The sequence below is a fragment of the Pinus tabuliformis genome, chromosome Q (genome assembly GCF_031772625.1).
Source record: "Pinus tabuliformis cultivar Carrire ecotype Pingquan chromosome Q, CPIR1, whole genome shotgun sequence".
Lineage (NCBI taxonomy): Eukaryota > Viridiplantae > Streptophyta > Pinopsida > Pinales > Pinaceae > Pinus > Pinus tabuliformis.
Genome location: NC_142296.1, coordinates 530,556,991 through 530,584,112, shown reverse-complemented (window position 1 = coordinate 530,584,112; position 27,122 = coordinate 530,556,991). Strand labels below are relative to the sequence as shown.

General features: G+C 37.1%; 1 protein-coding gene across 1 annotated transcript; it reads left to right on the top strand.

Moving 5' to 3' along the window:
* Nucleotides 1–27,122, top strand: LOC149220539 (tubby-like F-box protein 8). Its single transcript, XM_089384796.1, has 5 exons — nt 1–518; nt 1,156–2,218; nt 2,579–2,666; nt 25,831–25,963; nt 26,131–27,122. Exons 2-5 carry the CDS (start codon nt 1,871–1,873, stop codon nt 26,798–26,800), a joined length of 1,239 nt encoding a protein of 412 aa, XP_089240922.1. The 5' UTR covers nt 1–518; nt 1,156–1,870; the 3' UTR covers nt 26,801–27,122.

Sequence of the window (27,122 nt, the reverse complement as noted above, 5' to 3'; positions counted from 1 at the left end):
AAATCAGGATTTAAGTGAGTGAAAGAGCCTTCCACCTTCCTCATTGCAACTTGCTCTTGAAGTTTGGACCGAACTACGCGTCTTGGGTGCCTGTCGTTGTGAGGATCTGCTTGCATTGCATTAATTTAATTAGAACCCCACTGCCCATGCAATATTTTATTTCAGGGTTTGCTACAATCCTAACTAAAATACCCTTGACTGGCAGCAGCTTACGCAAAAGAGCTGTAAATAAATGACGAAATTGTCTGCATTGATATTCGTAAATTTATATATCAGCAATGTATGAAAATTTATGAACGTTCATCTGCCCTTTAATGCGGTCAGAGTACAGGAAATTCCACGAGGGGAGAAGGGTTTTATTATTTGATTTGGATTTGTGAATAAAGTAAATGTCTGTGGGATAAACTGCGGGTCGGAGGAATTTCGGATCTCGCATTTCTGAAGGATGTGAAACATTGCAAGGGAAAGGTAGAGGACCTGGCAGGCTTATTGAGCTGAAATTGCAGAGGTTTTTACAGGTCAGTTTTTATAGATATGGCTGTGTGTTTATGTGGGTGTTTGCCTTTGCATTACTTTTGGATTGGGATGAGGTGGGGACTTTCTGAAGGGGATTTTGCACATAGGTATGATCTTTTGAGGGCAATTGATGCAATGGGTGTAGGGTAATTGGCATAACGGTTGTCCTTTTTTAAGGACATTCCATATAATGGATGTAGGGCAATTGGAATATGGGTGTAACGGTTTAAGGGCAATTGGTATTGTGGGAGTAAATTTTTGAAGGGCAATTTTTAACTGGGTTTTCCCTGTGTGATTTGTTTGTTGGTAAGCCATGTTTTTGGATGCAATCAAAGAGTGTATGTAGGAGTTTGAAGCACGTTTCAGTCTAATATTGCTGCAATCATGATACATCTTGCGTGCATTTTTCCTCTGGATCTCCTTATTTTGAGATCAGGGATATATATATAGAAAGTTTGATCTACTTCCAAGCATATTTAGGAGGGCGTTTTAGAGAGCTGTGATCATTTTAAAATGTGAAACCATTTATGTATGTAGTGAATCCCAGCATGGGTGTGCTCTCGTTTTTTTTATTTTAATACGTTGATGTTCCTTTTAAATTTTAATCACTTGTCTGGTTGTCCCGTGGGAATTTTGCAGCTGAGCTATTAAGATTTAAAAGAAGCTAGAGCGATACCTGTCATGAGGGACAAGGAGAAGTCATTCATTAACATACAAGTAATTCATAGATAGAGGATGTCATTGACGTCGCACCCTTACCAGGAACTTGGAAGAGTTGGTGGTCTGCAGGGCAAATATTAGTAATCTTCCTGTTACTCGATATTGGTTGGCCTCTAGGTCCTTGGGTACTATTTTGCGCGAGGACGAGATCAAATGGCAGATTGAAGGGAGCCCAAGTTAGACATTGAGCTTGTACATAAGCTGGCTCACAACCACCTCTAGGTCAGCGTGGAGACTTCGAAGAGGAAGAAGTCACAAGGTGATTTATCTCCGGCTGGGAGCATTCTCTAAAAGATAAAGTTGATGATAAAGGACTTCTTGAAAGCTGCAGCCAACCTTCTATATAGCAATTTTGAAAAGGAACAAATTCATAACGGAATATGTTTCTGGCAAGCAGTGTTCTTTGATAGACAGAAGTTGATTTGCAGACCATAAATATTGTTTCCAAGTGAATCTAGTAATAGCTTCATTGAAAGCTGGTGTTTGTGGGTACAATTTATCATACTCTTTTCTGCGAGACAGAGCCTTGCTTTGCTTTTGCACTGCAAGTTTGTTAAGGGATATTTTTACCTGGTTAGGGTGGGCTTTCATTTGATACTTGGAATACGACTTTGCACTTTAATTTCTAGATGAGATGTCTTTCAAAAGCATTGTCCGTGACATGAGAAATGGGATTGGTAGCATTTCTAGGAGAAGTTTTGAAGTGAATTTGTCACATATTCACAGGACAAAATCCCAAAGTGCAGTTTATGAAGAGCAGATTCATGCTTCTCCTGTTCAGCAGAGTTGCTGGGCCAACCTTCCTCCAGAACTATTGCACGATGTGATTCAAAGGTTAGAGGCTAGTGAAGAAACTTGGCCAGCTCGCAAACATGTTGTTGCTTGTGCTGCCGTTTGCAGGTCTTGGAGGGATATAAGTAAAGAGATTGTCCAAACTCCAGAGAAGTGTGGAAAACTCACATTTCCAATATCACTGAAACAGGTGAGATGAGCTTCCTTCTAGATTGCATCGTGAAGATTTTCGGATATGACATTTTAAAAGAAGATAAGATCTAACTAACAACAGCGTTGACCTGTCAATTCCTTTAGAATCCACTTCACGTAATGGATCTATCGTTTTTTCTCTGGTTTGATGAATTTGTTATGTTTTGATGGGAAATTTATAAAGGTGATCTTCTTTTGCATAAGCAATCTTTACACAAGTGGTACCAAGATGCCAGCTTACGCTTCTATTTGTTAAATCTGGGTGTCCTCTCTTTTGCTAGTATTTGTTCGTTTGGCCTCAGAAAAGTTAGTTTTACACTTCTGATTTCATTATTTGCTTTTATTCACTCTTTGACAGCCTGGGCCACGAGAAGTACCCATACAATGCTTTATTAAACGGGATAGAGCAAAATCTACATACCATTTGTACATGGGTTTAACCCCTGGTAAGTATTGTTCTTTTTACTTATGTTTGCTCTTACATTGATAATGATTATATGGAAATGCAAAAGCTGTCTTCAAGATTTGAGAGTGTTCACTTGCATGCCCTTGCGCAATCAAAATTTTTAATTAATTGAACCGCCCAATCTAATGAACCATTTATGATCTAATCTTTGTTCTCCATACATTTTGAATAGGCGTTTTTTCTTCTAAAATCAGGAGCTTTGTTCTTTGATTGCAAATGCTACAATTCCCGTTTTGGCAGATTCATTTCAATTATCTGCCTTTTCTTTCTGCTGTCTCTGATTTTTGTCATATATTCTATTTTAGCTCAATACTAAGTTGCGAATTTTTTCTAAGCTGATTATGAAAAAAATTGTCGGGCATGCAATTGTGCAAGTCTAGAGAACATACTTTTGGGTTCATATCATCTATGTTATGCTTTATTTTATATGGTTGTTAACTGTGTCCTTTTGCAGACTATTATTAGTTATTTGATATGTCATGACTCATAATCAAAGTTATCAGGTTTGACTTGGAGAATGGCCAGCTGAGGCTGAAGAATAAGATTTGATTTGGACTGAAAATTTCTGTAAATATTAAAATTTACAATATTCATACAACGAAATTTTTTAATAGTAACATGTTTCAAAGTACACACATTATACTACAAGTACATATTACAAAATGCTCCAAATTTTGGACGGTCGACAGAGCCAATGGTTGTTAGATGTGAAATTGGGTCAGCAAAACAGGTAGAATGAGCGTTTTATTCTGTCTATTATAGCCAGACAATTGAGTCTTAATTGCAAGTGAAACTCACGTGTCATTTTGACTTATGAGTCTGAGTTACACTCTCGAGTCAAGACTCAAAAGAAGCAATGAGAGAGCCCAGAACAAGGTTCTAATCCTGAATCACCGATCAATTTGTTCACTCACATGGAAATACAGTGTGCATAAGGGGGAACACCAAGTAGCTTCAACTGTACATCTGTTGTTCACTCTTCATTAGATGCCAATATAATAAAGTACAAGTACAAAATAGTAAGAAGATGAGCATGCTGTACATGCCTGACAATTCATTTTGAATTTGTTAGAATAAAGCTAAAGGTATAAAACTAAAAGTGAAAAGCTTAAACCTAAAAGCATAAAACTAAATAGTTTACATTACATTGCCACTTTGTTGGTGCAGTTTTGCATATATGCATGCACAATTGGACACAATAATGAAATGACTAGCAAAAGATAGGCTTTCAAATTGAGAATGTTCACGTATATTATGATTCAATTCACTCAACCAATTACATTAAATGCCAATTCTTAACAATTGCCATGCTCATCTCCTAAGATGGTCTTGGACTAACTAGGGAAATACGTTTAGGACACTCATTTGCTACCTAGTGCCGTAGCACTTGGGCATTCAGAAAGGACCTAAAAAGATGGATAAAATTTTCCTCATCATTAGAGAAGGGACAAATAACTGGGTGCAACATGAATTTTGGTTAATGATGCCTTGATGGCTAAACCTTTAAATAAGATACCAAACAAAGAAGGTTTTCTTAGGTTAGGCAGGGGCTTTCCTAATCTTCTTCAGTCGCTTTCCTAATCTTCTTTAGTCTGATTAACTAGGTTACAAATTTAGAGTTGGAAATTACTTTCTTATTTCATTTGTGCAGAAGGTGAGAATCTTCTGAATGGCGTGGACCAATTTGAATACCTTCTTCCACCACTTGCCTGTAAAATTGGGAGAGAACTTAAAGCTTAGATTGTTAGATACTAAATTTTGACTATATGTAGAAGCGTCTTATTATGGCAGCCTAACTGATCTATTTTTCAGCCCTAGTCAGTCAGTCCAATTTCATCGGGCAAAATTATAGCCCGTTATTAGTCTTGATCCCCTTCATGTAGTTTGTCATGAGTGTAATGTTGATGTCATGTCAACTTTTCACTTAAAAAAAAAATACTTTAATAATAGTGAGTTTGTTACTTAACCCCAGATTTATCAAGTGCAGAGAGGGGGGAGAAAATTATTTGCACCTCAAGGGATTTGTTCCCTCCTGAACTTTGATAGATCTGGGAATTAGATGGATCTAGGCTGGTGTCAATAAATATATCTTTTGATCCTTGCTTTTGAAAGACCCAATCAAAGAGACATTGCATTATTGTAAGAGTGGGAGTTCAAGTTCAAAGTCGCCATTTGTTGCAGGATGCAAGCACATCTTAAATTTTTAATGCTTTTCATTGTGTGTGAGCTCAATTTTTAGTAACTGAAAAGTCGAGATTGTCTTGGAAAATTAATGGGAAATTTGTGACTTGACAGATGGAATCCAATCTCTGTCTGGTGGATTACTGGGATTCATTTTGTAAATCCCTATGCCTTCCTCTTTCCGTTGTTGTAGCCCCTGTTTATAAATTGGCTACTTTTTATATATAGGTTGATGCCTGATTGAGTCTTGCTAGCATTATTCTACTGGATCGAGAAGCCTCTGCTTGTGTGATATGAAGAACTTCTTGAAATAGAGCATGCATATTCTTGCTGAGGTTCTAGTGACCAAGAAGGTCTGCGTTATCTACACTAATAGAGATGTATGTTGGAAGTCTTGCTGTAATAATGAAATTCTAGGTTTTGCATATTTTCTCCTTGGTCTTGTTGCTACTAGCAATGGTGGGTCTTAGCTGTTCATTCCCGTGATCTAGTAAATACTAGCAAGAAGACCTTGAGTGCAAAAGTTTTTGGCAGAAGCCTTGAGCAACCATTTTCTGGTGCTGTGAAGTCTAGTAACTGATCTTATGTTATCGTAGGTTGGCAAGGTTGAGTAGAGCTTGTTTGCATGATGTTCCCTTAGTTTGCAGTTTCGAGCAAAGAGTCTTTCGTGCAGAAGTTTATGCTTGAGGCTCGTATTTTGAGTGGATATTACCATTTCTCCTTGGGCTAATAGTTGCCAATAAGGTATTTGAGATTGTTTGATTGAGTAGAAAGCTGACAAGAGTAAGAGCTACACTTATTAAGTTTGCCTTGTCATATCACCATCTTAGCTTGAAGTTACCAATTGTTTTGGATAATTATAACGTTTTCATATTCGACTGGTGTCAATAAATATATCTTTTGATCCTTGCTTTTGAAGGACCCAATCGAAGAGACATCGCATTATTGTAAGAGTGGGAGTTCAAGTTCAAAGTCACCATTTGTTGCAGGATGCAAGCACATCTTAAATTTTTAATGCTTTTCATTTTGTGTGGGCTCAATTTTTAATAACTGAAAACTCGAGATTGTCTTGGACAATTAATGGGAAAGTTGTGACTTGACAGATGGAGTCCAATCTCTGTCTGGTGCATTACTGGGATTCATGTTGTAAATCCCTATACCTTCCTTTTTGCTTTATTGTAGCCCATGTTTATAAATTGGCTACTTTTTATATATAGGTTGATGCCTTATTGAGTCTTGCTAGCATTACTGTTAATTTTAGATAACAATGGTATGTTCTATGTTTTAGCATAATTTACTTTGATGTTTCTTATCAGCCCAATGACAATTTCCAATTATCTTCCGTAGCAATCACATTAACTTATACACATTGACAGTAAATACAGATAGAACATAAAAACATATGCAGAAGACAAGCCAAGACAAGAGGACACAAGATGTGGCAGATGCCAGGGACAAACACCAATGTGGGGAAACCCTTTGATCATACCTTCTTATTATTCTTCAATAGTTCAGCAGAGAGAGAGAGAGTACAAATATTAGAAACACATGCCCAAAACAAATCTGCCAAATCAACAGTCAATGCAACCCTAACTAGAAAGTCAACAGTGTTCAAAGTTGCCCCAAAACGTCCTCCAATCAGCTTGGTCAATAGCAGAAGAATACGTCAAGGGAGTCAAAGTCAACCCAAAACTAGCTCGGTCAACCCAGTCAAAGTCTGCTGTAATTCTGTGGTCAAACCAGAAAGTCAACACAGCAGCCAACTTGGCCAAACAGTCCTCAATCACCTCGAAATTTGTGCCAAAAATGCGGCCGACAAAAATCAAAATTCTGCTCCCAAAACATAAGTCAACGTTGGTCAAATACTCCAAGTCAACGCTGGTCAACACATGCCCTAATCCTGAAATTTTCGGCCTCCAAAACCAGTCCAGAAATCTGCCTTCCTTCCACATGTGCGAAGAAGAGAGCCTCCAAGTTGTACGAACCAATCAAGAGAGGAGAGAGAAGATGATGTGATGTCCAAATGAGAGAAGGGTCACTCCTATTTATACAATTCGTTGAGGGTGAGGAGACACATCCATTGGGATTCATGAGACTACATTTGACTGAGGCCGACCTTGACAATCTGTCCACGAGAAAGAATAAATTCAAAATTCCATTTCTGCTTGTCAGAATGAGATGATCTGTTTATCAAAATTGTACCTCTCGAAAAGAGAAATCCAATGCAATAATCATCTCCATCATATGAGTTGTCCTAAGGTGGAATTTGGCCCTAGTTGCCAATTTTACAATTACGTTACTGGATCGAGAAGCCCCTGCTTGTGTGATATGAAGAACTTCTTGAAATAGAGCAGGCATATGCTCGCTGAGGCTCTAGTGACCAAGAAGGTCTGCATCATCTACACTAATAGAGATGTATGTTGGAAGTCTTGCTGTAATAATGAAATTCTAGGTTTTGCATATTTTCTTCTTGGCCTTGTTGCTACTATCAATGGTGGGTCTTAGCTGTTCATTCCTGTGATCTAGTAAATGCTAGCAAGAAGACCTTGAGTGCAAAAGTTTTTGGCAGAAGTCTTGAGCAACCATTTTCTGGTGCTGTGAAGTCTAGTAACTGATCTTATGTTATCGTAGGTTGGCAAGGTTGAGTAGAGCTTGTTTGCATGATGTTCCCTTAGTTTGCAGTTTCGAGCAAGGAGTCTTTTGTGCAGAAGTTTATGCTTGAGGCTAGTATTTTGAGTGGATATTACCATTTCTCCTTGGGCTAATAGTTGCCAATAAGGTGTTTGAGATTGTTTGATTGAGTAGAAAACTGACAAGAGTAAGCACTACGCTTATCAAGTTTGCCTTGTCATATCACCGTCTTAGTTTGAAGTTACCAATTGTTTTGGATAATTATAATGTTTTCATATTCGACTTGGGATTCTATGTCTATGTGGCTTTCTTATATAGTGTGTTCTATGTATATTTTATGTTATTAGCCAATAGCTAGACCCTTTTGCTGTATAACCAGGCCATAAAAGTAATTACTCCTCTCCTCTGGAGCGATATTGAAGATAAGCATTATAGTGAGCATTAGTCCTCCAGCAAATTTTGCTGGTGAGGTACATTGCGCTGATTAAAGTTTCTACAGCAAGCCAATAGACACCTCAATAAGAGTGTGGCGTCACTATTACTGATATCCAAATTCAACCACACATTTTTTGAATTAATTGAGTAATACTATGTGTAAGCTTTCAGGTAAACTCAATAAGTTGGCACTTGTACAGCTAAAGTAACCATGTCATGAAGATACACGTGACTGTCTGAGTGGATAACTCAGGGTTTTGTCAATGTTTAGCCTTCCTTACGCTTTGAATATATGTGATTGAAGGGTGGATCTGCCTAATCCAACTCTTAATCAGATTAATGTTTCGCCTTCCTTATGTTTTGAATTTATGTGGTGGGAAGGTGGATGTGCCCAATCCAACTCTTAATCAGATTACTAATTGTTTCTATTCTCCACTATCGTTTTCTTAATTAGGGTTTCGGTTTCGAGGTGATTGCTTTTCATTCAATAAATTATGTTCACACACATCCATTGCAAAAACAGTTAACAAATCATACCACAGGACTGCTAATGGTTTAATGCCTGGTTTGGGCTAACATGTGCATTCTGATAAAGAAAAAACTCAGCTCGTGGGCACCAAAGTTTAATGTGCAATTTATCTAAGAGTATCATGGGATGGCCTAGCGGTACTGCATCTGATACCTGTGGTATGCTGCCTGAATTGGCAGTAGCACAACTGATATCTGTTGTTTACTACCTAGACAGGTGGTATCACCTACAAAGCTGTGGTGTACCACAACTGATACACAGTTACTGGGCAGATGAAAAGAACAAGGGTTCTGGGGTTTGGAGGAATTTCTGCATAGCTGCTTAATCAATCAATTTGCCTATTGCGAGTCTGGAAATGGAATTATAGATAATGTTTAAGTTAAACCTCTAAATCAACTAAGAAATTGTAAAAAAAGACTTTTAACAGCTTTAATGTTTGTGGTAAATTTTTTTTCACATCCAGAATATAACTTTCAGAATAAATTTTATTTACTAAATTGAGTGCAGTCACCACAAAAAACAGTTTAACTCACATAACGACAAGTGTTTCTTTTCTTGATTTCATTGCCAAAATGTAATTATATAAACCAAATAACAAACACAAGGGTATGGGCAAAGTGGATATCCCTTTCTTTCTCTCTTCTTCTTCTTCTTTTAGTTTTTACTTTTATCTTTATATTTTGTTTTTTTAGAAACCCTTTATTACCATACAATAGAAAATACCAGTATTGATAATATCGGTATCGGCAAAATATCGGCGAGGGTTCAGAAAACATCTTATCAGCAATATCGGCAATATATCAGCAAATATCGGCAAGCATAAAAAATCATTTTTTTTTTCAGCTTTTTAAACGCAGCCGATATTTTCAAAATATGGCGATATTTTGCTGATATTTTCATAATATCGCGATATTTTGCCGATATTTTCGACTCGGAAAATATCTTGATATTTACTCGGCGATATATCGTTTTGCCGAAAATATCGCGATATTTTCGAATATCGCCAATATTATCAACACTGGAAAATACTACTCGCACTATCTATAACATAAGTGACAAGGGTGAGGTTAGGAGTGCACTGAATATTCCGCACAGTCCAGCTTGCTGATGACCAAAGATTCATAGTCTTTTCTGCCCAACCATAGAGTTCAATCTGAACTCACTCCTGTGATGATGGTCTCCTAAGGTTCATGAGTTGCCAGCAGTACCAATACACATTTTCAAATACAACCTTCAAACAAATATCAACTAATAAAGTCTGAAGTTAAGGTGCATGTTGACATCCAACTCCAAAAAAGCAGCTGTTAGCACAATTTTTTCTGAACAGAAATTTGAAAGCAGATATAATCAAATTATCAAGGTGATTTAGGCAAATCTCATTGCGCCAATAGAAAAGGCGTTAACAATACATGAGACGAAGGATTGAGACCTGTAAGTCCAGAGGGGTTATCACATATCCACATACACCCTTTTCTAATATAAATTAACAATCCAGAAATTTCTAGCTTCCAATTATCATTTCAAGAATAATCCACAAAAATGAAACAAATCTGCAATTCTGAAAAGAACAAGTGCAACTCACAACACTGTTTTTTTCCAAAAATTCTAGAAGAAAATAGGCATCAACTACTCTGCAATTTTAAAAAGAAGTAAATGACAAGCCTCAAGAATTCAACCAAGAATTCTTGAATTCAATAAAGGCAAAAATTTCCAGCTATCAAAATTCAAACTTCGTTGACAATCCAAGTAGTCTGACCAAAATCACCAAAATCAAAATTTATAATAGGAGGGTTAAAATAATGCAAAGTAGTTCAGAATTCACAAATTTCTTTTCTAAAACCCTCCATCCATAAAGGAAATCAACTGAATTTTTTTTACATGGGTAAACTCCAAGGAAAATTCAAACCTATGAAGGAAAATTCAATGTCTCAATAGATGCTTATTGGAAGCATCTGTTGATACATTGAGTCAGATCAGAGTAGAAGTTCAATTCAAGAGCATGGCAAGATGTTTGACTCATTTGATATGATTACTCTGAAGAGGTTTTGAGGCTTGAAGATTCTAGAGGATTTCATAGGGAAAGAGAAGATGCAATTTTGAGAGATCTGCAATATTAAATGCAAAATTACAAAGAAGATAATGACCAATCGTTCCATAGTCAAGTGTGTCAAAGCTAAATCAAGCATTCAAAGGGTAGGCGTTTGAAAGGAAGTGTAGACTAGGGGTTGTGGGGAACAAAGTGTTTCTAGAAAGAATAGGAGTGGGGTAGCACCTCAAACAATGATTCTTATTCACCTTATTCTTTATCATCATTTGATTTGTCTCTAGAGTTGACATTCCTCCTTCAGTGATGAGCATAAGAAGATGAGACGATGGAAGAGCTAGAACAATAGTTTAGAAAGACCAAGGCAGTTCCTTTGATGGTGATATGAGGAGAAGCCAAGAAATTGAAGCCTAGATATGGGGAATGAAGAAGTACTTTAATCTTCATCGCTTTTCTAGTAGTTTGAAGGCCCTAGTTGTTATTATATACACCCTCATAGGAAACACTTATTTGTGGTCAAGTCACCATTATCACTATAAAGAAGATAAATGAGTGGAAGTGGACAAAGAGGAGAAAATTCAAGTATTTTAAGTAGTGGTACATGTTAGAATTATGCTTCAAAACCAACATGAATGAGCTCCATAGGATTAAGCAAGGGCAACAATTTGTGGTTGAATTTGAAATTTTTTAGAGGTTGGTGCATCTCAAAGTATGTTTTGCAAATCTAAGGCAAGACACTGAAGAAGAATAGGTTTCTTGGTGGACTTAAATATGCTTCTGTAAATTGGATTTGGTTCACAATTTTTTTTTTGTAAGTTAGATAAACTTGGATCACTGGGCCAAAAGAAGCATTGCAAGTCTATATCTTTGGGTTTTCCACTAGGGAAACTAGACCGAAAGTATAGAAATAGGTCATGACTATCACACCAAGAGTTTTAAAATGCTTGACTAAGTACTTTAAGTTTATAATTGTCTAGATAACTAGAATAGAAACTAGTGTAGTATTTGTCTACTAGGCTATCAAGCCTGTGAATTCTCCTAAAGAGAATAAGTAATATAAAGACTTCGCAATTAACCATGAGAATTGGCCATGTGGGTGCGAGATGGAGATGGATCATCTTCTTCACTGCTGTGGAAGTCCAAGTTGGCTATTTTCTGGTCTAGCACTAAAACTCTACTGCCCATCTTGTTGATCTATTGCTGTAAGGCATCAATGCACAAAATAATTTCCTTTTGGGCTTCATTTCTTTTGACAAATACTTTTCTCGTTAGGGTATTGGTATTTATCTGCCAACTTAAATCTACAATTTGCATGTATTGAGTATGTTTGGAGCAAGTGTTTCCTTTGTTAGGAACCCACTGCTTGACATTCTCCACCACCTTAATCTCTGATAAGAATCCATTTTTAACCTGTGCTTCTTGTATACCCATGTTTGTCTCTTTGTGAGTAGACTGAAGGGTAAACTCCCAATGTTGGCTGGAAGAGGCCTTTGCATTGGTCTAAGCATGAGTTCGAGGAGGAATGTTATGCATTTGCGACCTTGGCCAGAGTGAGAATGTCCTCGGTGAGGCATTATAAGATGTAGGAAGTAGGATAGGAAAGAGACAAAAGGACGAACAATCTAAACAAATAGGAGCTGACACTCCACAACTACTATGTAGAGACTAAGAGTGAATAGGAATGGGATAAGGTAGAGGGTTAGAGATAAAAAATTGATGGAGGCTGTGAAGCGAGGAGAGGAAGCAAGAGAGAAACACTAGTAAGTTCGTAGGAAATAGCAAAGGAAGGAGTTTGTTAGGGAGGTGATAGAGCTTTCTTAAGGAGTAAAATGAAAGATGGAAAAAGTGGAAGAACTAGAGAATCACAAGGGTACTTACCCAAAGCAGTCTCTATGGGAAGAGGTTGAAAATAATTTGTAGAATTGTTGGTCATTTTCATGCCATGAGTAGCTTGGGATCCTCTTCCTTAATACAAGACTGCAACCATTCCAGATGAGGTGATCTTCCAGCGCAGGGTGAATCATGGAAGTGACCAAGGAGGTTGAAGCGTTGAGCCTTACCATCGAACAATGACATTCTTTCACATGTAATTTTAAAGCACACTAAATGTCTTCAAGCCATGAGCATAGGAGGTAGTGTAATTGGTGTACGGGTGATCATAACTCGTTAGGATTGATTGCTATCCTTTGTGGGGGGGTTTGGTTCACAAACTTAAATACATTGAATGGAGCTATTTGGAAGGCAAGATATATGATAACTAGTTTGTAGGATGATAGGACATCCCATGATTGAAAGAAATGGAAGGATTGAGTCAAGAAAAGGGCAATCAACATTAGAAATGCTTTAGAATGCCATCAAATTGATGTTCTTGGGATGGAGATCAATTGACCGAGTATAGGACATTGGAAACCCATAGGAAGTGATTAGATAAAGGCCTTATTATACAGATCTTTTGAAGAGATATATCTAGATTACAAAATTATGTAACACATAGGAAGTGTAAACCATAAAATATATGGTGTTGTACCCCAAGGTTTTATGCAGCAATAAAAGATTGACAGGTAGATTATCAATCCACATCTATTGAAGCACGAAATAAGACATTGAATGTTCCTAGTTCATTTTTGATTGATATATGTGCTAGCCCCAATTAGTTATTGCTTGTTATTGCAGCGAAGTGTAAGCTTAAGGACAATAAAATTAAGAAGTTTCGGCAAGTTCAAATGGCCATGTGGATGAGATAGGTAGTGAAGGAAGTGTATCATGAACTTGCATCTTAGATGTGAATGGACTTCTCACTCAGGGAAATCTTAATGTTTTTCCTTTTGGCTCCTATAACACATTGATTAGGATGGAACAATTGTCATTGCCTTGGGCTAAGGTCAATTGTTATGAGAAAAAAGTTTCAATTTGCTAGATAATGTGGGAAATCGAGGGACTATGTGAAGGATTCCAATTTCCAAGGCCCATTTTCCTGGATAGAATTTGACACTACAAGTGGAGAGATGCCTTTAGGAGGAATGTAAAATTTTTGTAGCACATGCCTTCGAACCAATTGAAAGACTAATGTTGGAAGACTGTCTTGTATTACAAGAATTTTTGGATGCATTTTAACAAGATCTACCAGTTTTTCCACATAAGAGAAAGGTTGATTTTCTATGAATCACATGGTGAGTGACACCAGCTTTTAAAGGTTTTTTTATAGCTAAGCACACCATAAATGTGAGGGTTGAATATACAACTATTATAGCTCATTGACAAAAGGTTTGATGATCATTGATACTTTTTGTTAGATAGGAAAATGATATCCTTTGATTGTGCATTGATTATAGCACCCTTCAATTGTGCATTGATCATTGACAACTCAATGGAGATACTATCAAGAATCCTTATCCACTTCCTTGGGATAGTAGACAGTCTCTTCAACCAAACAAACAAGGTTAAGGTGTCCTCAAAGATTAACTTTCATAAAGGCATCCATCAATACAAACAAGAAGGAAAACCATTATAAGATTGCATTTTGAATGAGGTATTGACATTACAAGTTCATAGTGGCGAGTACATGGATAACTTGAAGCTTTTATTTCTCAATGAGAGACTAATCTATTCAAAAAATGAGAGAGAAGATGCAAAACATTTGTTGCTCGAGCTACAACATATGTAGATTCTAGAAACAACTATACCAAATTGAGTGGATGCTACTTCTATTAGAAACAAGCATAGTACTTTTGGCACATCCCTTAAGAAGAAGGAGCATGTCCAAAATGAAAGCATTTCTTAGACTTGGAGGATATTATATATTGTTTTTAGAAGGCTTTTTCTTAAGTCACTCACCTTTTTAGTTCTCACTAGAGGAAGAACAAAGAAAAAAGGAGTTTGAATGGTTGATTGTGTTTGAATTCAACTCATATCTTGTTGTTCCTTGACCTTAACAAGAAATATATGGTTTGCATTGGTGCCTTTTAAAAAGGAATAAGCGGAGTGTTGCTGTAAGGTAGACATGTTATATGATGAACTTGAAAATTAAAATATCATGAGTTCAACCACTAACTTATGATTTGGAGTTAGTTGTAGGCTTAGTTTCTAGAAGCAAGCACAATACCTTTGGCCCAACCTTTAAGAACAATGAGCATGTCGAAAGTGAGAGCATTTCTTATCTTTGTAGGATATTAATATATTATAGATGGTTTTTAGAAGGCTTGTTCCCATATCACTTACCTTTTAAGTTCTCAGTAGAGGAAGAGCAAAGAAGTTTGAATGGTTGACTATGTTTGAATTCAACTGATATATCTTGTTGTTACTTGACCCTAACAAGAAATATATGGTTTCGATCAATGGCTTTTTAGAAGGCATAAGTGAAGTGCCACTACAAGGTGGAAATGGTATATGATGAGCTTGAAAATTAAAATATCACGAGTGTAAATATTCATCAACTCATGATTTGGACTTTGTTGTAGGCCTAGTTTCTTCATTCTCTCCTAGGGGCCCTTAAACCCATAGTGGATCCAGAAATTTCTGGATCCTGATTTGATATGTCCTTGTTTTAGTGGCTTTGCAACGAATCTATGTCTATATGGGAAACAATTATGTAGTAGTAAATTGTTGGAAGAGGTGGTTCCACAACAATAATGCTCATGTGGATATATATTTTTGCATACATGAGTATAAAACAATTTTAAGTAATTGCCCAAAGCAATGGCACTTTGGGAGTTGATACAAACTTTTGTAAGCCCGTGGTATCCATTTCTATTAGTAATAGGAAGAAATTTATATTGTAGTGCATAGTTTCTGTGCTTTGTATCAACCATACATCTATCCCATTGAATATGGATGCTTTGGTTATTTTATACTGCTTTTTCCATACATGATTTGGATTAGATTGAGAATGAAATGGAAGAACATGATTCTTACTTGATGGTACCCTGACCTCAGATCAATCTTGGATAACACTTTAGCTCCCCTTAGTTGATCAAACAAGTCATCTATCCTTGGTAAAGGATACTTGTTCTGTTACATTGTTTGTTGCCTAAAATCAATATATAACATTAGTGTATCATCTTTTTTTAACAGAGTACTGGGGCACCCCAGCGTGACACACTTTGGCATACGTAGCCTTTTTTCAAAAGTTCTTTGAACTGCATTTGTAACTCTTTAAGTTCTGGTGTGTTCATTCTGTATGGCGTCATGGATACAAGGGCAGCTCCAAGTACCAAATTTCTGGAAAAATCAATATCCTTTTAGGTGGTAAACTTGGGATTTCAGCAAATACATCTTCAAATTTCTTAAATACCCAATGATCTTCAATGCTTGGTGCCTTGTCCTTGCCTACCTCTTCCATGTGAGCTGCATAAATTTGGTACCCTTTCCTAAAATTTGACCAATTGCATGGTTGATATCTCCTTGACAGAACCGACCTTGGAAACCCGTGCACTTGTCTTTGCTGCCCGTCTTCATCAAGGCAAGTAAATGCCTTACTGGTACACTCTAGGATTGCATGTTGTTTTTCCAACCAATCCATACCAATTAGGCAAACATATGAGCCCACTGGGTAGGATGTTCAAATCTGCAATTGTGCTCAACCGATTCATGTTAATTTGACATTCCTTCAATAATTTAGTTATCCTTCACTTAGCCCCTGTAGCCAACTGAGCTAATCAAGTCTTTCCATGCTCGATTCTCTTTAAAATAATCTTTCAACAAGCTTAGGATCAAGATAACTATAACTAGCTCCATAATTAATTAAAATGGCAATGGTATGGTTATTTATTTTACCATTGACTTCAATAATATGAACTTGGTGATCAACCTACCTTGAATCAGATTTCTTGTCCATTCTTCTCTGTAAATTATTTAAGCCTTGTAGGATCTGAGTATTAATTTGCTGTTGTTCCTTCACCATCCTTTAATTATCATCCTTGTAGTTGAGCACCTCCATTTTGAGACTCCTCATGGTCTCCTCCAGGTCTCTATTCTTTGAACTCCCCCTTCCATGTCCTTTTGACTTTGTCTCAACATTACTGATGCTAACATTCATACCTTTGGCCTCCTCTTCATGACTGTAGGACCCCTGAGCATCTTCCATACTTCTGGTCCTCGTGTTAATTATAGTCTTGTTGGCCACCAATGACCTTATTTTAGTTTTTCGAGAAATTTCTTGCCCCAAATCAAAATTTTGGGCTAACAAATGTATTTTCCTCTTCAATAGTTTTCTATCGACTACTTGTTTGCCCAAATCCGAGTTCTCATCTGAAAGGTATGGCCTGTGAAAGTGTCAGCCAAGTTGACCCAATTTTCCCATTTCTGTGACAACATCTTTTGCTAATTTCCTGGAATTCTATGTACCCGAATTTCAAATCCAAATCCATAGCTTTGTTCTATTGTCCTAGAGCTGCCTATTGGCCCAATTTGAGTTCTAGTTGCAGGAGTTGCACCTTCTGGAAGCGAACTTTTATCTTATTTCCCCCCTATATTGGTTGAGTCATAACTCCCTCACACCGGCTTTATTTCATAGTTTTAATATGTCATTGAAAAGCTCTCTTCGAGCTCTTTCATATAAGCTACAAACACTATGTGTACCAACAATATGCATAGTTGTTGTGGGTTTTTGCTACTCGAAACCGTCACTTAGGGCTTCAAAAATGCCCTGCAAGTTGAATAATTGAAATTCAGCAAAAAGTTATGAAAATTTACCAATTTTTTGTTATTTTATTACTCTAGAGTCTAAACCAATTAAAACTGCTTGTAACTCTGCTCTGTAACTATTATATTGATAGTCTCTGTGCTGTCTTCTCTTATTGGCAAGTACTTGCATGTATGCATGTGTATACGCACACACGCACATCTGAGTTCTCAATGGACACAAGCTGAGTTTACATGCCCTCCCTTAGACACTTGGCACACATGCAACTCCCTTTCTTGCCTTTTGGTCCCCCCCGGTCCCCATAGTTCACGTTGCATTCTTTTATTGGCTGCAATTGCATTCGGGGTCCATTCATCACTTTCTCCTAGAACACGTGATTTGCACACTTGTAGATCCTACGATTAGTCTTTGAGTAGATCAAAAACCTATAATTCATATTGGGTTGCAATCTACATGATAGTATATGGTGAGCCACACTCCCAGAGTATCCAATGGTCGAGATTACCGTTATCTGATGGTCCAGATCCATACTGGATCTCAACATGTGCGCTAGTTAGTAGGAAGTTGCACTTTTGATAGATCGGATGACTGAGTGACTCCATCTAAAGGCCCATATCCCTTATCGGGTTTCATCATACATGGAGGTTAAAAGCAAGTCGCATCTCTGATGGATCAACCGACTGTGATCAACTCCATCCAATGGTCTAGGTCTTGTGTCGGGTTTCAACGTGCGTGAAGTTTGAAAGTAAGTTGCACCTTTGATGGATCAAATGGCTATGATCCACTTGATCCAACAATCTAGATCCATATTGTATCCCAATATGCACATGATTTAACCTCAAGCTGCTTTTCGATGGATCTAACAGCTAGTGTTTGAATTGATCAACGACTTATATTGATATTAGATCCGATGAGGGAGTTTAACAACCCATCGACTTCTGATGGGATTTGGTTGTGCCACTCGTCTGCCACCTGTCCTCTGCATGCCAACTCAACCGCTACTTGGCACTGCCACCTCATTGTTGATGTCATAATATGGAAATCTTTATTTTTGTTTATGAAATTTTATAATTCTTTTTTTGTCAATAAGGTTTAGTTTCTAGAATTTCCGTTTGCACAATATTGGCAGCTTTGCTACTATAATTGACCTATCATGTCATGGATTTTGAGCTTGTAACCATAAATTCAACCTTTATATTTGTTATTTCCAGTGGATTTCATCCTAAATTGAGAATTTTGTCCATCTCCATCCCTGGCGAGATTTTCATCTATAAGCAAAATTGGACCTATATGACTCCGACTGTTGTAACGTGGGTTCTGATACCACTTTGTAATGCCCCTAACCACCTACTGGGGCGTATCAATACCCATGTAACCTTGTTTTTCCACAATTTTCCCTTTTATTCTATTTGTTGTGGCAATTGGTCAAACATGGCTAATACATTCTATAAAAAATCTCAAGAGATCACACTTCTGGAACATACTCTCCACAGTGATTATTGTGTGCTTTAAAATGCCTAACATATCCATTATCATAACTTCCTGGATATTCAACTTACTGTGTAATTGCTCTTCTGCCTGGATTGTGACACAGTGATGAGGATGAAGTTTCTTCAACACTCTTTAGGAAATGCTGGGATTGTCCATTGCCTTTGTGTTTGGTCTCTCTGCTCTTTTTTATAGAGCTGTTCAAAGACTTGGTCAAATATGATCAAAGGTGTTAACACATTCACCTTGTTTGTTAATGCTATTAATGACTTAGCCTATGATCATTAATTAACTTTATATAAATGTCCTTAAGCTACCCTTCAAGACAAGGTCAACATTGATCACTAAACACCAATGTGGCTTCCACTTGGTGCAATGTTGGTCCTGCTCCACACAGAGCTTCAACTTGGGGCCAGTGGTTCTGTTACACTAGAACACTACACATCTGACCTGCAAAAGGCTGTTTAATATACCTATTGGTGTAACTTGCTATGTTACACACATGCACACATATACATAACTTCTGGAGGCCATAACTTCTTAAAAAAATTCTGTGTTTTCAGATTTGTTTAGCTCATTGGAAAGCTCTTGACATGCAGTGTCTCTGTGGGCAATAAGTTATGCTGATTAATGATTCAATTGGACAAATAACTCTGATTTATGCTGCTGTTTGGATTCTTGATTTTTGAACTATTAAAGTAGGTTATTTTCTAGTTCATCCGTAAACTTAGCCAACTCTGCCTTCTTACCCCTTTTGAAACCAGAGTTAGCACTTGAACCATTTTGGATTAATTTATATCTTCATTTGGTCGAACATAATTACAGCAGGTATCCTTGAATGTCTAGGCTCTGCTGGCTACCCACCCTTTGAGGCCTGTTATGGTGTCGAACCACTTGCACCTTATGAGTTACATTGATGACTCTTTGTAAGCATTAAGAGCAAGGTAAATTCACTGTGTTTGTTGATCACTTAGCACAGTTTTCAAAATCAAAGGCATACTTTTGTAGACATAAGCCATATACAAAGCTCTTCAGGACAGACATTGGGTTCCCATCATCTCAAGTTGGAGATAGAGTTTGGTTGTATTTAGATAAACAAAGATTCAAGTAACAATATTATCATAAACTTACTACTTCAGATTATTGTCCTTATACCATCAAGCAGGCTGTTGGAAAATGTGCTTTTGGGTCGATTTTCTAGCTCAGTTAGGCATCCACAATGTTGTGTTACAATCTATCTCAAATTGTCTTGAACCGCAACACCTTGAGAAAGAAGCGCTCCTAATTCACCCGACAGATGCAATCCTTGATTTTCATCCTTCTCTTTGTGTGGGTACACTTTTTTATACAAGAACTTGATTAACTAGAAGAAACATGACAATTATGTATCTCGCTGGCAGAAAGAATTTCAGCTTCACAAGTTGAATGGTGCATCTAGACGATATTTGATCAGTGTCCCTATCTAAAAGAGATTGGGGTCAATTTCCTTTTAAGTAGGGAGGAATTGATGAAGCATATCAATGTCATGTGTAATATTAGCATATGCTTTTGGATTGGTTTGCTAGCTCAATTGGGCATCTATGATGTGTTATGATTGACATAGCTTGCATATTGAGGAAGGAGTACTTCTATCCATCCAACAGAGGCAATTCTTGATTTTCATCCTTATGTTTCTGTGGGTACAAGAATCTGAATAACTAGAAGGAACGAGACAATTACATACCTGATTGGCAGAAAGAACTTCTGCTTCAGAGGTTGAATGATGCATTTAGATGACATTTGATCAATGTCCCTGTCTAAAAGAGACTGGGAACAACTTCCTCTTAAGTAGGGGGGAAATGATAAAGCATATTAATGTTATATGTAATGTTAGCATCTTCTGTTGTATACTATCATGTTATATCAGTTCTGTTGTTAGCATATTACATTAGTTGTAGAAAAGTGTCTAATGTTAGATATTTTATCAAACTTTAAATGTTACATTGTTAAACATTTTTTTTTTAATGTTAGAACTCTGCATTAAAATGATTATCCATTTTTGTAAGGGGATAGAGCATAAATTCACCCTGACATCCTGTCTATAAACATTCAGAGATACAGTGGAAGCCCTCTCCTGAATATTCTGTCATTCATCCAGTGAGTTTAGGGCAAATGTACTCTAAAGAAGTAATATTTTTTTTTTGAATTCACTCAAATCACTGCAGTCTCAAGCTTTTGTCCTATTCAAGTGGACCAGACTTTAAAGAATTGTGCGAGGCCAATGGATAACAAATTTCTAGAGTGCCCCCAAAATTTGCACCCAAGGCGTTTGCCTGCTTTACTTTTTTCTGGTTTGACCACAAAATATGTTGCAATCAGTTTTGGGGATAGGCGAACGGGACAAGGTTTGGAGATGGTTGGGCGGTACTCCACAATTCCCAGTGTACGGGGGAAATGAACAACAGAAAATATATTAATGTAAAATAAACTCCCTAATTGTTATTCTGGAGTCCAGTAGGGAATTAAATATATAAAGGCCAGAAACAAAGAAATCTTAAAACGCACAAACAATAAAGTATAAACACAGTCAATGATCATATTGAACAATTTAAAATAACAAATAGAAAATAAAATATATTATAAAATGCTTGTCAAATTGCTAGAATAAGACCTAATGGCTCCAACTACTTTCATTATATAATATCACAGAAATATTTGTATGTATTACTAAAAAGTGGATATTTGGCCATTCTTTTGTCTATTTGTCACCCTTGTGAAGCAATGGTAACATGATAATAAATTATTATGAACAAAACATTATTGCAGCAATATTTTTTTTTCTTCTCCACTTAGTTCAGAAAGGTAAATGTACAAAAGATTATATGTTGCAGGTATTGTAATTTTTTTGTTAGTAGATTCCCTTATCAATAGTGTTACATGTTGTAAATTTTAGAAAACCCAATTATATTTTATTATTCTATATCTATATTTCCTCGGTTTCGTACAAAGTATATTGTTGCGCATTAAGAAATGTTAGAATATCCAAAGCTAGCCCTTATTCCACAACTTTTATTTTCCAAAGAAAATCTCACGGGAAAACCCAATTGATGCTTTCCCACATCTGTGAATGGTATCCCTAGTTATTCCATTGGTGTAGACTAGTGGGCCGCACTTAGGGGGATTCCAACAGGGCACTTGTTGGCATGGAACTGGCCAAATGCCCATCAACATTGGCAACAGCCAGTTGAGCTAGCCCTCTGGGCTAGAAAATGTTAACAGACATCTCGGCATTTAAGTGAGTGAGATTGCTGGTACCTTGCCAACCCCAATTGGCCCATGAGGTGCAAATATGTCACAAGTGGAATTTGAAATTGGGCGGGGAAGACAACAATTTCCTCTTAACCACTCAAGCTAGAAGACAACAATTTCCTCTTAACCACCCAAGCTAGACTGAACTGACTTATTAATGTTTCCAGACATTTGGTCCCACCCTCAAGAACTTAAGTGAGAGTAAAATTGTTGGTATCTTGCCAGCCTCAATTGGCCCATGACAAGCAAACATGTCACAAGCGGGATTTGAGCATGGGTAGGGAGGATAGTAACTTCTCCTCTTAACCAACCTATTTAGACCCAATTGACAAAATGTTCAGTTGCGTCTTGTCCCACCCTCAGTCACTTAGTGAGTGTGACCTTGCTGGTACCTTGCCAGCCCCAATCGCCTACAAAGGAAAAACATGTCGTAAGTGAAATTTGAACCTCGGTGGGGAGGATAAAAACTTCTCTTAAGCACCTGATCTTGTCCCAATTGACAATGCCTGTTGCACAACTTGCAATCATAAAGGCCCTTCTTCCCACACTTGGTAACGGCTAAAAGAATGACAGATGTTACAGAAATTTAGTATACATACATTTCTAGCTGGACAAACCATAAAAATAAATGTTGTGAACTGCTAACCAGCAGAAAATTAATATATTAGTATGAAAATAAAGAATTTAACAGAGAATTTAATGGGCACAAACCTAGAATCCTACACTACAGAAATTGGGAAAGAAAATCATGGACTGGGGACTTAATGATCTCTGTTATGTTTCGATTCTGTCTCAATAGTTTGAGCAGAAAAAGCAGATTCTGGTGTTGTTAAGAACAATACAGTTATGTACTTTGAGCAATTGAATTGCAACATCTATGAGAATATCACCTTGTCATGTTTCATTGGATGCTGTCTTCAGCAATGTAACACAGCTCTCATGGTATTGTTCCTATGAATTAAAGTTCCTCCTTCCCAGACTCTTAATATCCATCAAAAATGTTTAAAACTACCCGTCCTGGTTAAAAATGTTTTGCTGGCTCCTTGCAAAGGCAGCAGTTGTCAAAGCAGAGGATGGGATAACCAGAGTAGATCTAAAAGGCCGAAGGTACCTGTATAATAAGTCCAGTGATAGAAGTAAGGTGCATATTCTGCATGCTGCTGATCTGTTTATGCTATTAGAATACATAATAAGTCCAGTGGTAGATGTAAGGTGCATATTCTGCATGCTGCTGATCTGTTTATGCTATTAGAATACTGGGATATGTTCACATGGATGGCATATCTGTTTGTCGAGCAGGTTGCTACAGTGGACACCAGATTAGTTGGGAGCTTCAACATATGTTTAGAACTTTAGACATCCCTGGGACTGCTTAGTCATGCTGGGAATGGCCCCCAAATGTCTCTAATGGGAGGGTGTGGGAGGAGAATGCCCACATCACCTGTTGTCCCCGGGACATCCTCGAGAAAAAAAGGACGTTTGCCCCCCATCCTCAGGGGGGTCTGGGAAATGCTGGGGATGCCTCCCCCATGAAATTATAAACCGAACCCTCCTACATAAGACCTAATTTAGATGGTTAGCATGAGTCCCAAATGTTCCATGCAATCCTTAACAGGATGGCTATTTCTCTTATTAACTGCTCCCACCTAATCTGGATCAGGGACCAAATTGGAAGAAGTGAGCATGAGTCTTATTCCATTCTTTTAGTCAGCAAGATAACTACATCTTGTGGTGATTGTAAGCCTATTCCACATTCTTAGTCAGCAACAACTTGGGTTCAATTCGAGATTCACTCTCTGAACTGCTATGCTATGCACTGATCCAGGCCCTCTACAGGAAAAAACATATATTAAGAATTATTTAGCTTTTTGAGTTTTAATTTCAAATCAGAACCGGTATGTAATTAATAATAAATACCTTATTCACTTTCTAAGTGGAATCTGGATGCTGTGAAATTAGGATTTGGTGTCAAGTTGCACTTGACACATGTGGAATAGGTGTATCAAATTAAGTACTGTTTGCACAGTTTAACTTGCAACCCCCTTTGGATTACTATGCCTACCAATTCTACTTTGCATTCTATTTCCTTGGATTACTATGCCTCCCAACTTGTCATCTGAGTTGCACTGCATGCAGCCCACACCTTGGGTTGCAGTCCTTGCCGTTTAACCTTATGATCATTCAGAGTTATTTTTTTCTTTCCATGTAATGCTTTTCTCAGTGAAAACCACCAGGGGCTTTCCTTTATTCTGAGGATGGTACCCTGGGTAAACCGGATTCTTTAGGGCTGAAGGCTCACGAAGAGAGCAAAGCATGTGACAAAGCGGGATTTGAACTTTCCTCCCAGCCACTAGAGCTACACCTAATTGACCACTCAGACCACTTACTGCAGAAACCCGATTTGTTGTGGTACAATTTGTACATTTTCTTGTCCACTTGCTGCCTTCCTTTACAGAGAGCAGAAACTTGACAACTTTAATCAAATTACTTTAAGTTTGGAGTGTTTTATATTTGCAGTTTTTCTCTATACATGGAAATCATTCAATTTCTATTCTTCTATTTCTTCCTCTTTGATCATTCGTCAGTGACACGAGTTTATTTTGTGCACTTGAATCATCTGCCTGTCCATTATGTGTACCATTTCAGTGCTTCTCTAATAATTAGATGCATACATGCTGCTAGAGTTTGGTGCAGTTGAATGAAATCTGAACGTGACTAGCTATTTATTACATTTTTCAAATGTGGAAATGATTAATTACTTAACAATCCTATTTGTGTAATCAATTAAGGATCTTTTTTTACAATTTCAATGGAATTCTTTCTTATTAAATACCTACGATGTGGTGTTTGCAGCCTTGCCTGTTGAAAATGGCAAATTTGGAGTGTTTTATATTTGCAATTTTGCAGTTTTTCTCTATACATGGAAATCATTTAATTTCGATTCTTCTATTTCTTCCTCTTTGATCATTCGTCAGTGACACGAGTTTATTTTGTGCACTTGAATCATCTGACTGTCTATTATGTGTACCATTTCAGTGCTTGTTTAATAATTAGATGCATACATGCTGCTAGAGTTTGGTGCAGTTGAATGAAATCTGAACATGACTAGCTATTTAATATTTTATTATGTTTTTCAACTATTTATCTTTTTTTACAACTATTTATTACATTTTTCAACTATTTATTAAATCTGAACATGACTAGCTGTTTATCTTTTTTTACAATTTCCATGGAATTCTTCTTATTAAATACCTACGATATGGTGTTTTGCAGCCTTGCCTGTTGAAAATGGCAAATTTGGAGTGTTTTATATTTGCAGTTTTTCTCTATACATGGAAATCATGTAATTTCTGTTCTTCTATTTCTTCCTCTTTGATCATTTGTCAGTGACATGAGTTTATTTTGTGCACTTGAATCATCTGTCTGTCCATTATGTGTACCATTTCAGTGCTTGTTTAATAATTAGATGCATACACGCTACTAGAGTTTGGTGCAGTTGAATGAAATCTGAACATGACTATCTATTTATTACATTTTAAATAGATAGTCATGACTATCTATTTATTTATCTATTTTCTCTATACATGGAAATCATGTAATTTCTATTTTTCTATTTCTTCCTCTTTGATCATTCGTCAGTGACATGAGTTTATTTTGTGCACTTGAATCATCTGTCTGTCCATTATGTGTACCATTTCAGTGCTTGTTTAATAATTAGATGCATACATGCTGCTAGAGTTTGGTGCAGTTGAATGAAATCTGAACATGACTATCTATTTATTACATTTTTCAAATGTGGAAATGATTAATTACTTAAACGATCTTATTTGTGTAATCAATTAAGGATCTTTGTTTACAATTTCCATGGAATTCTTTCTTATTAAATACCTACGATGTGGTGTTTGCAGCCTTGCCTGCTGAAAATGGCAAATTTCTCCTTGCTGCCAAGAAAATCAGACGTACGACAGGCACGGAGTACATAATTTCTCTGGATGCAGATGAAATTTCTCGAACAAGTAGTACCTATGTAGGCAAATTAAGGTGTGAAATTGCATTGCTTTATCTGGATGTTTAGGATCAATTTTTAAAGAGAAGATCGTGTTTCTGAAGTGCAGATTTGTATAGGTTCTAGATATCTAACTAATCAAGGATATTGATTGTAGTTTTCTATGTTTATGGCTCATGCTACTTTTTCTTTTACTTGATAGGTCAAACTTCTTGGGTACCAAGTTTGAAATATATGACAGTCAACCCCCATACAGTGGTGCAACACCGACATCTGGTCGAACCAGTAGAAGGTTTTACTCTAAAAAAGTCTCTCCAAGAGTCCCTTCTGGTAATTATAACATAGCTCACATTGCATATGAACTTAACGTATTTGGTACAAGGGGACCAAGACGAATGCGATGCACAATTCACTCCATTCCAGCCTCGGCTATTGAGGATGGGGGAAGTGCACCAACCCCTTCAGAATTAACCCGTTCATTAGAGCGCTCTTTTTCCTCATCTTTTTCAAATGCTATGGAGAAAATTGTGGAGTTCAGTAGCTCCAGCTTAAGAGAAGTTCCTGTGGGCAGTCAGAATAAAGGTGGCCCCCTTATTTTGAGAAATAAATCCCCAAGATGGCATGAACAATTGCAGTGTTGGTGCCTTAATTTCAAAGGGCGTGTTACAGTGGCATCTGTGAAAAACTTTCAACTTGTTGCAAATAAAGAACCATCTCCACCAGTGACACAGAGTGATCCTGACAAGGTCATACTTCAGTTTGGGAAGATTGGAAAAGATATTTTCACCATGGATTATTGCTACCCACTCTCTGTATTTCAAGCTTTCGCCATATGCCTTAGCAGCTTTGATGCAAAATTGGCCTGTGAATGATGCACAGTAAAATTTGGGTGCTTCGTAAAAGAAATTGTAACACATCCCCTGCTTAGGATTTTTGAGGTGCAGGTTGCTGGAATGTTTTAAAATGCAACACATTCCTTGGGTAGGATGTCTGGATAAGACATTGGGAGTTTTAAGCATGATAAAACTTTCAGCTCTAAGCTTTGAAATGATCAAAGCCTTAATTGTGTTCTGCTGAGTTTTCTGATGCTTCATATTCTGTTATGCTCTTTGTTATACTGATTAGGAGGATTAGCAGAATCCTAAACTCGAATAATTTAATTACTCTCCTCAATTGGAAAAGAAATTAGATATA

Excerpts from the sequence above, each read along its gene's own strand:
- LOC149220539 (XM_089384796.1), top strand. The coding sequence starts at position 1,871 with ATGTCTTTCAAAAGCATTGTCCGTGACATGAGAAATGGGATTGGTAGC. Across the intron at positions 2,219-2,578 it reads TTCCAATATCACTGAAACAG|CCTGGGCCACGAGAAGTACC; the intron begins GTGAGATGAGCT and ends ACTCTTTGACAG. Across the intron at positions 25,964-26,130 it reads ACCTATGTAGGCAAATTAAG|GTCAAACTTCTTGGGTACCA; the intron begins GTGTGAAATTGC and ends TTTACTTGATAG.